This window comes from Zonotrichia albicollis, chromosome 10 (genome assembly GCF_047830755.1).
Source record: "Zonotrichia albicollis isolate bZonAlb1 chromosome 10, bZonAlb1.hap1, whole genome shotgun sequence".
NCBI classification, from domain to species: domain Eukaryota; kingdom Metazoa; phylum Chordata; class Aves; order Passeriformes; family Passerellidae; genus Zonotrichia; species Zonotrichia albicollis.
This window is the reverse complement of record NC_133828.1, coordinates 30668667-30681859: the sequence shown is the minus strand read 5'-3', so window position 1 is coordinate 30681859 and position 13193 is coordinate 30668667. Positions and strand designations below refer to the sequence as shown.

The 13193-nt window shown below is 43.2% G+C and overlaps 1 protein-coding gene across 2 annotated transcripts in view; it reads left to right on the top strand.

Annotated features, from left to right (window-relative positions):
• Positions 1-13193, top strand: part of LOC102064235 (unconventional myosin-X) — a 99931-nt gene that overhangs the window by 44171 nt on the left and 42567 nt on the right. For both annotated transcript variants that reach the window (XM_074548613.1, XM_014265709.3), the window contains exons 13-21: positions 320-420; positions 2302-2368; positions 2826-2918; positions 6366-6434; positions 7300-7382; positions 8913-9021; positions 9721-9801; positions 10714-10838; positions 11667-11781. In XM_074548613.1, the coding sequence (XP_074404714.1) occupies positions 320-420; positions 2302-2368; positions 2826-2918; positions 6366-6434; positions 7300-7382; positions 8913-9021; positions 9721-9801; positions 10714-10838; positions 11667-11781 (843 nt within the window). The remainder of the gene's footprint in view (positions 1-319; positions 421-2301; positions 2369-2825; positions 2919-6365; positions 6435-7299; positions 7383-8912; positions 9022-9720; positions 9802-10713; positions 10839-11666; positions 11782-13193) is intronic.

Here is a 13193-nt window from a genome sequence, read left to right as displayed (position 1 = left end):
TGTGTGTTGAACAGTCATAGAGTGACTGCTCAGATATTTCACAGAAGATAAAGCCCTGTGACCTAACTGTTAGGGAATTTATTTCTTCCAAGAAGAGAAACATAATTGTCTTTGGCATGCTTTACTATGAATTAACCTTGCATGGGCTACAAAAGCTGTTCTCCTAGTGGACCTCTCCATACTGTCCTCCTCATATCCACCTGACACCACTATGTTCTCTGCCTTTACTCCAAGCCTGGCACCTTCCCTTTTGCTGCTATAGATTCTTTTAGAGCTCAGGAACAAGAATGTAAAATTTGACAATTGTTTTTTCTTGCAGGTGAATCGTTTTGAGCAGTTTAACATAAACTATGCAAACGAGAAACTCCAGGAATATTTCAACAAACACATCTTTTCCTTGGAGCAGCTGGAGTACAACAGGTGACAAACAGTGGGAGTGGGGCCCCACTGCTTTCATGGGTACTGGGAGGGAGGACATCATTCCTCCTGTGCTGCTCCTCAGTCCCTACCACTGAAGCAGGAAAGACCTTAGTACAACCCTGGCCGTGGATGTGTCTTGTTAAGCATTGTCCATGTGCTTTGCCAGCATAAGTCACTTGTCTCCAGGAAAAAGCATTCTCCATTGTAGTGTGCAGAAATTCCGGATTTCCTTCTGTCTCTCAGCTGAATGGAAAGTTCCTGGGCTTTAACCCATTAGACTATATGGTCACTGGGTGTGTTACTGACTTTGCTAATGATTTATCCATGGCAGTGGTGGTGTAATGCAGATGGAATCCTGGTGTGCAAAAAGGAAATTCCCTAAAGATAGGGAGAGATATCTGACAGCTCCTTCTGTCCTAGAAGTTCCTATACTGTGAAAAGGACTCTTTTCCTTAGCAAGATTTACATCAGCCTGAGCTTGGGACCTTCTGCACAGCTTTTTCCTCGTCTGTGGGCTTCATATTGGATTGTATTTTGTGAAGTACCTGTGATGTTCTAGAGTATTTCTGCTTCTAGAGAAGGCTGCTAGTCAAATACTTCAGTTGTTGCTCTGAAACAGAAGCCTTTATGTTTGTGAATGAAGGAATTGAATAGGGTCAGTGAGGGCAAATGAGAGCAGCCTTGTAAAGTGAGATGGTTGAATAGGCAATTCATTAAATTCTAAAGATTACAAAATTGCAAGGCTATTTATGTGCTCACTTCTCAGGCCAGTTCCACCATTGCAGGAATCTTGTATTAAAAATGGTGCCATCATGACAAATGATTTTTTCCTGATGGTTGCATAGATATTTAAGTTATGTGGCTGAACTTTGGAAGGAGTAAGATTTTTTTGAGTGAGGTTTTTCAATTGACTACATATCAAATAATTCTAAGGCAATATACTTAAAGCTCATCTTTCACCATATAAGCTCTGCTCCCTCAGGCTTAGTAAGTAGGTTCATGTATCTCGTCTTGATGCTTTGAACATTAAAGTATGAAGCCTGGGCTGAAGCATTGAATGCAACAGATCCACTATCTTCAAAATGTTAGTCTCCACCTGAAAGGAGGAGTTATCAGAATGTCAGTAAGTAGCTTCACACATAGCCTCTAGTCTTCCTTGTATTCTTAAGATTTATTCTAGGTTTCTCTGAATTCTGAAAATAGGCATATCCTGTACTATGGGAGTATAAGAAGATGGTAAGGGCGAAAAACCCATTCAGCATTTACAGGATGTCATGGGTGATTTTCAAAGCACATTATTGCACTACTGTCCCTACATCAGCTCCTACTCTGAAAGATACAGGGCCACCCTCTAGGCTCCCTGCATGACAGGCCAAAGCTTATCTGTGTCATCCTCTTACAAACTCTCCCTGAAAACTCTCTCCAATCTCTTCTCCTGGTGGACCTGTGAGCTGTGGTTCAGTCTTCTGGCAGATGTGCTTCAGATGTTCCTGCTTTCCAGATTGGTGGGTCAGCAGCTGACTCTTGAAGCTGTGTAGCAAACTGTCCATCATCGCCACTGTGTGGCTGCTGCTTTTCACTCCAGAAAGTGCACAGTCTTAAAATTCATGTGAAATTTGCTCAATGACTATAAGAAAAGCATCAGTCTATGTCACTGGTGTGGATGAGAAAGGCTGGCTTTTATTTCCAATCTCCTTGTGTTAGCAGTGCATTGTGTCCCTTATTCATCGTCCTCAGCCATAAGCCATAACAAAGCCTAATTCCTGCAAATCACCTTGAGTCCTGGGACAACTGCCAGGCTCACTTACTTCTGCTCTCCTACACCCCAAGACATTGGATCTTGCATTTCACAACTTTGTTCTGTTTGTTCTTGTCTATCAGGGAAGGGATAAACTGGGAAGCCATTGACTGGATGGATAATGCAGAGTGCCTGGACCTTATTGAGAAGGTAAGCAGTTACCTGTGACACTTTCTAGGGATCAGTGGGGACTCCTGAGTGTCTTGAGATCTTCCCTGGCATTTCCTGGTTTTAAAAGCAGATAGTTGCTTAGATCCTCTTCCCATAGTGACCTGGCAAATGTATGAGCTGTTCTACCCATGGTTCTGGCTCAAGAAAGCAGATCTCTGCTTATTGTTGAGAGCAAGCTTAGGAAGGGGGTCACAGTTTTAGACAGGGATTAGCATTCAAGTAAAACCTTAATGTGAATTTTCTATAAACAATCTCCACTTATGATCTGCTTGCTGAATGCATCAACTGTCCAGAATTCGGCTTTCAGTTTGAGTTTTGCTGGGTATAACTCAAGGGTTATTGCTCAATGGTCTGTTCAGATCTCCAGTTCTTGGCTTGGTGCTGTGTAGTGAAAGCTTTTGCTGACTGTAAAAGCTTGTCTCTTGTTTGGCTGTAGAAACTAGGTCTACTGGCTTTGGTGAATGAAGAGAGTCGATTCCCCAAAGGCACAGACAACACCCTTCTGGAAAAACTTCACAGCCAGCATATGGTAAGTAAGAAAATAACCTGGCAGGCAAATGATCAGTATGTTAGCCCCATCAGCATTTCAAAACCTAAAGTGAAGGTTTTGTTGATGTAAAATATGTGCTTTGTGCAGTAAATTTAAAACGCCTTAGGCCCGAACCTGCGAGTGTTTAATAAGGCTGCACTGAGCACCAGTAATACGGAAAGGAACCTGAGCCTGGGCTCCTGTGCACACAGGGAAGAGGGAGTGTGCATTCCACAGGCTGGGGCACAGGAGGTTTGACTCTGCAGGAGGGGATGGGGTCAGGTTCTGCTGCTCTGCGACGGGACACGAGGCAGCACCCCAGGCGCAGGATGTGGCTGCACAGTGTGTGTGGGTTTCTCCTGCCAGCTGACTCACAGCAGTCTGCTCCAAAGCATGTCAAATCTGTCTCCTGGGGCTGGGGACGGTTTTTGCCTCATGACTTTTAATGAAAGCTCTCTTATTGTTCCTAATTAATTAAATTCTTTCATCCTCTGTCTTGTGTTCTGGACACAGTAGTGGAACTTTTTCATTCAGGTCAGAAAGCTATCCTGGGGACACAGAAACCCCACTGAGATCACTGTAGCAATCCCTTGTTGTCTCTGGTACAGCCAACACTTTGTTCTAAATAGCAAATAGACTGAAAACAAAGCAAATTAAAGCCTGTAGCATGGACTTATGGAATAATTAACTACTTCAGTAGGAGCATTGTCAGCAAATATGTTTTCTAGTCATCTAATTCAGGCTTCATCCAAGCCCAAAAACATACAAATCTGTATCCTTTATCTGAATTTTTAAAATTGGCACATATGCAGATATTCTCATTTTTCATATATGCACTGTAACTCTGCTAGTAATACTAATTACTTAGTTAGAAGAAATAACAATGACTTTTGGTTGGCTACATACAGCTCTGAGGAAATATATATTTTCCTTGGGCTTAAATCAAGACCTTCAATTTAGTCCACTGTGGCTTTGCCTTGTCTTGCAGGTCAAGAAATGTGAGAATGCCTGTTATAACTTATTTTTAAAAAACGGTTATTGGTATTTCTTAATATGGAACTAATGAATATTTTTAATGTTATCACTTGTTATGAATTTTCTTTCTCAACTGTCCCAAACTCTTTAGTTTGTATCCAAATGGAGAAGTTTCAAAGCTCCTCTTTCTTTCTGCCGTTCATTTCTGAATTTGTCTACATATTTTTTTCTCTATTCTTTTCTGAGATAAATAATCAGACCAGAATGCAGTTCCCTTGGTAAGAAGGTACCTGTGGTTTATTGTACAGCAGCATGAGACTGCCAGTATTATTTTGCATTCCTTTATGCCCCACTACATTTTGGCTGCTATTTTTGGTGATTTCTGTGCATTGAGTAGCCTTCTCATTAAGCTGTCCATAGTGTCACCTCTGTCTGCTTTGAGGCAATAGCAGTTAATGTGGAACCCTAGGAAGCTTGCAGGAGATGGAAGAGGCTGAGTTATAAGTGCAGGGGGGAACAGTGGAGAGTGCACTAGGACTTGCATTTGCTGAAGGCAAAAGCATTTTTTTATACTAGTTAAAGTCTCTAGTGCTGGCTGGAAGAGAATTGGAAGACATCCAGCCAGCATTGCTGGGAAGCCTGAGGAGAACAAGCCCTCTTCTCTGTATTTTCTGTGGAATGCTGTAGTCTTAAGGAGGAAAAGCTTAAAGCTGAGATTTAAGAGAATATGACCTCTGTAACAACTGGAGAGAGGAGCAATAGGGAAGATAGCAGAAGGAACCAAAAGTGTTGTGAGCATGGGTGAAATATAAGGGCTTGGTGGAGAGGGAGAGGAGAACAGGATGCCAATCCACATGAGAGATCCAGTAGCAGTCATATTTGGAGTGGGAGGCAGGGAAATTTGTGGTTGGAAAAAGATGACTGTATGGGGGAAGGGTAGAGCAATGAAATGGGATCAGTGTGAAAAGAAAAACACATGAAAAAATTTTCAGTAGCACTAACAAATTATCAGCATCAGAAGCTGTCCACCTGCTAAATACTGCTAAAAGATCTTGAAGATGAAAGCGCTGAATTACAAACAGCATCATGCAACATGTTACTTAAAATTTTCTTAGTATTTTTGTCTGAGGAGGTGGGGGATTATATTAATTTTTAGAAAGTGTTGTAGGAAACTATAGGCCTGTCGTTCTGTTTTCACAATTGGGTAAATTCACAGAATGTAAAAGGTCAATTACCTCAATGACAGGAGGGCCTACAAGTGAGACAAGCACTGAGGATTTCTGCTGACTCACAGGGAAGGCTGGTCTGAGAGGGGCCTCATGAGACTGATTGTGTTGTAAAGTGAAAATGAAAATGAAAAGCAGAATAGATAAATGTAAAGTGCTGTACCTGAAGGAAAAGAGTCCTGATTTCACCTTTGAAATGATGGCCTCTGAACTGACTGTTGCTCTTCAGGAGTGAGACCCAGACAGAGGCTGTGATGGAAAAAAAGCAGGTCTGGTACAGCTTCAGTGCTACAGAAAACTGCATTGAAGGGACCTGCAGTGTGGAGACAAGACATCTTGGATGGGTATGATGGGTGTAAAAGTCACACATGGCCTGTAGAAGATTAATGGTACTAATGGAAGCCAGGCGTAAATCCAAGCAGCTCTAGTTCCACATGTGGTTGGTTGAGAGCTCCCTGTGTGAAAGGACACTCCAGGTGCAGGAAGTCTGCATGGGTTCACTTGTGGAGTGAGCAAGTATTTCAAAGAGAAATCCCTTTGGGTTTACTAGTTAGGTAGGCCTCATAGAAAGAATTAGAGTTTGAGGGAATATTAGGATGAAAGTATGATTTACTTTCTTTCTTTGTACTCTATCCTCCATAGCCAGTGCTAGAGGCAGAATACTGCTGGATAGATCTTTGGTCTGGAACAGCATGGCTGCTCTTAATCAGTTAAAATGGTTTTCACAGAACAGAAAAAGGAAGGGGAAAAGGTGAGAGGAAAAATAGAAAACTGAATATTGAATGTAGGGGAAGAGAGGTGCAAAGAAAGATAAAATATAGAGGAAGACAGGAAATTGGTATTTTATTTTCTTTGATGAAGAAAAGGTGTGGAGGTGTTATGCAAAGCTGCCATCTTCCCTGCATCCTGATCCTGTGTCCTGCACCACATGGTTTGTGTGGAGCTCAGTCTCCTCAGGTGTCAGACACACAAGAATTAACATTTCATCCATGGCATGCCTCCGCAGCCTTGATTCTGCAAGCCCTTGCTCACATGAGAAATGCCTTGAAGGGCTGGATATTTCCATCTTAAATTTGAGTAACATATTTGCAATGTAGCTGCCGCCAGCTGCAGCAGATGTGGTCGGGCTCTGCAAGAGCAAAGGTCCTTGCCCATCCCAGCCTTGTCATAGTCATGGCAGAGTTCCTGACTGACTTTCTATTCTTATACCAGCATTATAAGACAACTTCTTTTTCTTTCATTTCAGAGCAACCCCTACTATGTGAAGCCTCGGGTGACAGACCATCAGTTTGGCATAAGACATTATGCAGGGGAGGTAGGTGTTCATGATGTGTTTGTGAGATGCTTGGTATATTCTGGACTTGAGGTCCTCAATTCTAGGTTCCAAAAACCAAGAACATCTCTGATCTGTGTGTTTCCACACATTTAATGTCCCATACCAAAGCACAACGAGTGTGATGAGCTTAAAATAACATGTCACCCTGCAGTACTAAATTCTCCAACTTGGATGTTTGAGTTTCTCAGGTAACTTTTTGTTTGGGGGATAAACTCCTTACTTCTGTTATTCATGTTGTCTTTTCTTGGACATTCACAAACAAACAAAACTCAAAGGAAAAGTCACAAGGAAAATTTGACTTTTCAGGAGGAGGAAAGACTGCATACCTATTGCAGAAAGGAAAAGGTTACCAAGCCTTCAAGGTTAAATGTTGCTCTTTGTTGTGAAGAGATATGAAGCAGATGAAGGTGTGTCAAGGGAGGACACCTGCACATTAAAGAAGGACTAACCTCCTCCCAGAATAATCTGCTGAGCACTTGTGGTTGGGAAGTTGGGGCACTGGGTGGCCGTTCTCTTCACTCTCCTGAAGTGAACAGAGTACCTCACACCTTGCAGAGGATTTCCACACAGACCTTCTCCTGCCAGGCAAATCTTTGCAGCTGTTTCACTTGGCTCTTGTTTTTTAGGGTTTTTTTTTTGGTTTTTTTTAATTGATGGCTAAAAGCCACTCTCTTGCCAGTAACTGCAGAACTCTGTAGCTCTTTGACCCCAGAAATTCAGATCTTGGCACATGCCTGCAGTGTTCCTGTGTAGCTCTGCTGGAGGCCTTGTACATTGGCATGTAAATGTGGAAGGACTTCATGATCTGTATGGTGCTGCTCTAGTGGCTGTGTCTGTGTTGCAGGTGCTGTATGATGTCAGAGGCTTTCTGGAGAAGAACAGAGACACCTTTCGTGATGACATTTTAAACATGCTGAAAGACAGCAGGTATGCTTGTCAGCAGGCCACATCTGTTGGGCAGTACTAATTGCATTCACGTAATAAACCAGACCAAGGAAAGCAGTTGCTTTTGCCAGAGCATCAGGCATCATTCTTAATCATTCTTCTCTTTGTGCTGAAGTGTCCTGATAGAAGAAAGCAGAGCTGGAGAAGTCAGATGAGGCACAGATTTAATCAGGACTCATGTTGTCCCAGTTTTAAAAAGAGCTTTAACAGCATGACAGACATCCCTCCAAGCAAATCGGTTTTTTCCCTTTCTCCTTCCCTTTTCTTCCTTCCTCTTATCTCTCTATACCTACAATGGCAAAGTTTTCCCTGAATGAGTCAGTGCTCTTTGCCATGCTGTCAGTTGCCAGCTTCTGTACAGATGCTGCTTGTTTTCCAGCCTGCTTGTTAGTGGAAATCATCTGTCCTTATCCTGAGCTAGAGTGAGCTGTTGCTGTGGGACTGGGCATGGACTCTAATGTTATATCCCAGAGCTGCAACATGATCTTAGAGAAATGAGCTAATTTTGATCTTGAGCAAGATCTGGGAAACAGAAGCAGGGCCTAGTAGGAGGGAGGCATTTAATACTACAGAGGATCCTATAAGTCTTTGAGCAGCAACTCTACCATGTGCCTCTTACCACAGTCCATGTATTGCCTCTGGGCTCCAGCCTGATGAGACTGTTTCAGAACTGCATCTTCTTTGAAGCTGCTGCAGAGTGTGCACTGAGAAGCTTTGAAACAACCTGAGGGAGCTGAGACCATGAGCTGCTCATAGTTGTCTTACTTGGACAGTAGCATCTGGGGAACATTTTACATGAGGCTTGAGACCAGAATTGTGGTTGTTATTGTCCAGCATAATAGAAGGACTCAGGCTTTTTCAACGTGCCAAAAGGGAAGCTGGGCCAGAAGCAGCCATAACAATAAACTGGCACAAGCAGCTCTAAAGAACTTTGGGCAACTTTGTAAGAACCAGTGCCAATGTCTGAGGAGTGGCAAAATGGTGGAAGATTCCCTAGAACTGGAGGGCTAGCTACATGGAGGGCAGCTCTAGAACTCCTCTTGCTGCAGAAGAGCTGGGCTTCCAATTTCATGATCGTATCATGGGGGCTGATCATGATTTGGGAGGCATGACAGCATCAGTCCAGCTGGCATACCTTCAAGGCAGCTTTGCCTGGGGGCTTATGCTTGCTCAGGGGAGGTGTCCTTGAGATACCCTCCTTGCTCAAGGGAGGTGTCCCAGCCAGTGCAGAAGGGAGATTTTCCTTTGTGTAATATCCTACTTGAAAGTGTGGGAGGGGACTTCTGGCTTTGCATCTGAGTGTGGCATATAAGGCAGCCCACGGGATCTGGGCAGCCACATGGGAAGTATTAATTTCCTCACTGAAGTGCCAGCTGAACTGCTTCCTCTGGCACAGCAGGTATAAAAATGAGATGTTTCACAACAGGACAGGGCAGTAGCTGACAATAAGAACCATCTTCTCACAGGTGGTAGGTGTCTTTCATCTTCTTTAAATCTTTTCTTCTCCCTTAGGCTGGACTTCATCTATGACCTTTTTGAAAGAGTCTGCAGTCGTTGCAGTGAAGAGACACTGAAGATGGGCACCCAGAGGCGCAGACCGACTGTCAGTTCCCAGTTCAGGGTATGATGTTTTCCAAGAGAGCAGCAGGCTTCTGGGGAGCAGCAGATGGGTAAAGCAAGGCCTGCAGCCAAGAGGAGTCATTCATCCTTGTTTTGTGTCCAGCACTGAAAATGTGCAGGAATGTTGCAGTGCTAAAAAAAGACAGTGCCACTGCCCCAAGGATTTCTGTCTGGTATAAAATGTGAGATGATAAGATGAAGCAGAGTGACAGAGGAGAAGAGTACTTTGCTAAGTGTATGAAGTTCTTGAGGTTGTTTGATCTTTCATATTGGTTTGGTGTTCCAGCTAAGTGTATGTGTTCTTTTAGGCCACATTTTTGCAGGTATGGTGACAATTCCAATAAAACCTTGTTAGGAGGACCTTGCAAGCATGAATCTCACACACTTGGATTGTCTGCAGACCTGTTCATTTCACTGGGTTTTTTTTTCCAATATTTAAAGTTTGAGAGACTTGTAAAACTAACTCACAAAAGCTATACAGCTCCAAGAACAAGGATGGCCATATAAATAGTCTTAAGAGCAGACTGTGTGGGTATGTTTTGGACAGGAAGGAATCTTGTGGGTTAATGAAATTTTGGTAGGCAGAGTCAAAGGAGGACATTAGGAATGGGAGGGCTGCATGAAGATCTTACTGCATCAAATATAGCCCCTTTCCCTTCTGTAGTGACTGATTCTTTGGGTCTCTCCTGCTGGTCTTTAGGATTCTCTCCATTCCCTGATGGCCACGCTCAGTACTTCCAACCCATTTTTCATCCGCTGCATCAAACCAAATACAGAAAAGGTAAGTGTGAACCCCAGCCATATGTGTGCATGTGACACAGGCCTGCATGCCCTTGCACAAATGCCTAGCAGGTGCCTCAAACTGAGGGTAAGAGCAGTTCCTCTCACCTTCCCTTTTTATTCAAGTTATTTTACAGTTGAGAAAAAACACACCCTCATTCTGGTAATTTGATGGAAAGACTGCATTCTGAATATGAGATTATATAGCCATTCCCACCTCTTTCAGTGCTTATGAAGCCTGGAGGATTAACCAGGCTTGTGCAGAGTTCAGAGCTGTGCTAGACGAAGCAATCACTCCTGTTTATAGTGCCTGTAGAGAAATCTGTTCTGGAATGAAGGGCTTGTGCAGTAGGCACTGCCTCCTGCAGATCCCTGGCTCTGAGGCAGTGGAGGTGGATGCATCATGAGCAAGTCACAGTGCTTAGGGACAGGCTGGCTCTTGCTTGGACTGTGGGCTGTGGCAGGAGGACATCCTGCTAGATCTGAACTGATCCTTTCCTTTGTGTGTTTTGAAACCATGAATGATATGGCAGAGGATAGGCTGCTTGGGGGATTTATGCCAGAAAATAATTCTGTGATTTGTCTCCAGTTTAACTGAAAAGAGAGACTACAAAGAGAACTGAGTCAGGGTTCTGCACTCTGTATGTGTTCAGACATTGTATCTTTGCTTTCCTACCATAGTCTGACTGTGAGTGCAGTCTGCAAATTGTTTTCCTTCCTCCAGAATCAGCCCAATTCCCTTTTGTCCCTTATTCTGCACTATGCAGTGCTGTGAGGTTGCTTTCCCCTTGACCCAAACTTCCCCTTTTTTACTTGGCATGCCCAGATATGCAGGGTTGGCTTTTTACACCAGAACAGATACCCAGCCTGTGACTGCCTCACTTACTTGGTTTTGATTCTGGATCCCTGTTAGGCGCCGAACCTCTTTAATCCAGACGTGGTGCTGAATCAGCTCCGCTACTCAGGGATGCTGGAGACAGTGAAGGTTCGGAGAGCGGGTTTCCCTGTACGGCGCCTGTTCCAGGACTTCCTCAGCCGGTAATTGCTGCCACTGGATTGTATGCTGCAACAGCCCCAAAGTATAGAATTGCTCCCTCTTTGACTGCTACGTGATTGCTCCCTCTTTGACTGCTTCTTCTGGTATGGATCATCTGTGGGATGTTTTTCTAACCATGGCCTTAATGCTCATATCATCGACTGATCTGGGAGGCCGTTTGGAGACTTGCCTTTAGGCTATAAGTCAGAATGGAAAAATAGCCAGATGGTCTTTGGTCTTTTTTTCCTTGTCTTTTTTTTTTCCTTGGTAGCTTTGCCACAGATTTGCTAGTGTGATGCTGTGAAACCCAGCTGGTCATAATATGTAAAAGGAAAATACCATGCTTAAAACCTTTAGGCAGCTGAAGAAAATTTTAATGGACAGTATAGTTGATGATTAATATTGGAAGAAGTGATTATTTCTTTTAATGAGCTACATCAAAAGGATTTTTTTGAAGTTTAAGGCTAGAAGGGACACTGAACATTGCTTCCTTTGTCTCTTGGAGCACTAAATGCCATCCCAACACTGAACAAAATATCTTGTGTCTGATGAAAGCACATGTTTCAAAAAGACAGTTGTTCTTTACTGAAAAATTCTGTTGAGTTTGTATTCTTTTACTGGGATTGCAACAATAAATGCCAGTGTGGTAGAAACAGATAAAGGTTGGGGGATGGAAGTTTCCAAATTGGAAGGCAAACATGAAGAAGGAGGGTCCCAGAGGAAAAAGGACTAATGAGAGGAGGATAATTAGAGTTAAAAGATTGGGAAGAGAGAGGAAAGGGGGCAGTTACTGTCATCTGTAATCTGATGAGATTCTGTTTTGTTCTTAGGTACAAGATGCTTGTGAAGGGGCCAAGCCTCTCAGAGAACAGCAAAGCTGTATGTGCAGGTTTTCTTCAGACCTATGACAGCAGCAAGAAGGAATGGCAGTTGGGTAAAACCAAGGTACTGCATCAGTGGGGGGAAGGGTATGGCTTTACTCCAGCTGCAAGGGGACATGATTGCATCTGGTCAGATTGCAAGGCATTGCAGTCATGATCCTTTCAATCCACTGGCCTGTGCCACTGACCTGCAGCATCCAAATATTTCCCATATTATGTACCTAGAGACATAGCAGGTTTTTTGATTTTATCTAAACTCCTAATTGACCAAGCCAGCTTGATTTTGTTGTGTCTGATCCAATTTAAAGATTCAAGGGGAACAAGCATGGCTCTGATTTATGTAATTGTGATGTGTGCCATTAACTCTTGCCTCTTGTGCCAGGTATTTCACTCTGCTTGACTAACTGAAATTCTTGCCCGGGGCAGTGAGCTGAATCTTGGTGTATATCTAAGCTGTGAATAGCTACATCACCAGATGTATGACAGCTTTCTGTTGGGGAAGCTCAGATGATGCTTTTGCATCTAGCCCAGATGCTAGCATACATTTTCTGTGAATAGGTATCCAAATGCTTCTGCCCATTTGCGTAATTCAGATCTTGCTTCTGTTTTGGTGAATGTTTAACACTTCTCTCTTGCCTGGAATAGTCAGGATTTTCATGCAGAAATAGATGTGAGCATTTTGAGGTATATTGCTATAGAAATCTGGGAGTGTGAAGCTGTCTCTCTCACAACTTTCCACACACTCCAGTAAATTCTTCAAAGAATATTCCAAGAGGGATGGTGTCCAATGCAGGCAGCATTTCTCAATAGTGGGGATGCAGTTCATATCTAGAGCAGATGGTAGCACATCAAAGCAACTTCTTGCATTTTTTTTTTGCCCTTAAGCCTTTAGAAAAGTACTTCAGAATATTTCCAGTGTCACAATGAAACCAGAAGTGATTCAGTGATTCTAGTGAACATGCACATTTAATTTGTCCAGGAGATCAGATGATGACATTTGTTGCCTTGAGCAATTATTTCTCAGTAAGTGGATAGACTATAATATTTATTAAAGCAAGATCTCTCTCCTCTTCCTAGAGGACTGGTGGTAGTCCACTTAAGAGTCTGGGCTATGAGCTCTATGTGGCAATCAAGGAAACCACTGGCCATTGTTGTGGGAAGGACATGTACTAAGCTGGAGTTTGGTTGTTTTGGTTTTTTTCTTCCCCCATGCCTCCACTGATGCTCCAGAAAGAAGATTTTATCACTTAGCTGTATTTCTGGTCTGTGGTTAAAGTGTTCCCTATCTTTGATTTTGGAATCAGGAGTCTCCTCACTGGTGCCTGCAAACCAGGAAGCATTTTGGTGATTCTTGTCCCTGGATAATCCACATTGCTTGGGTGACTGCCAGTCTCCCAGCATTTCAGTGTTAAAGCCTATGAGGAGACTGTGTGTTGCAGAGCTGTCTGGAAAGCTTAGAAAATGGTGGTTAGAGCT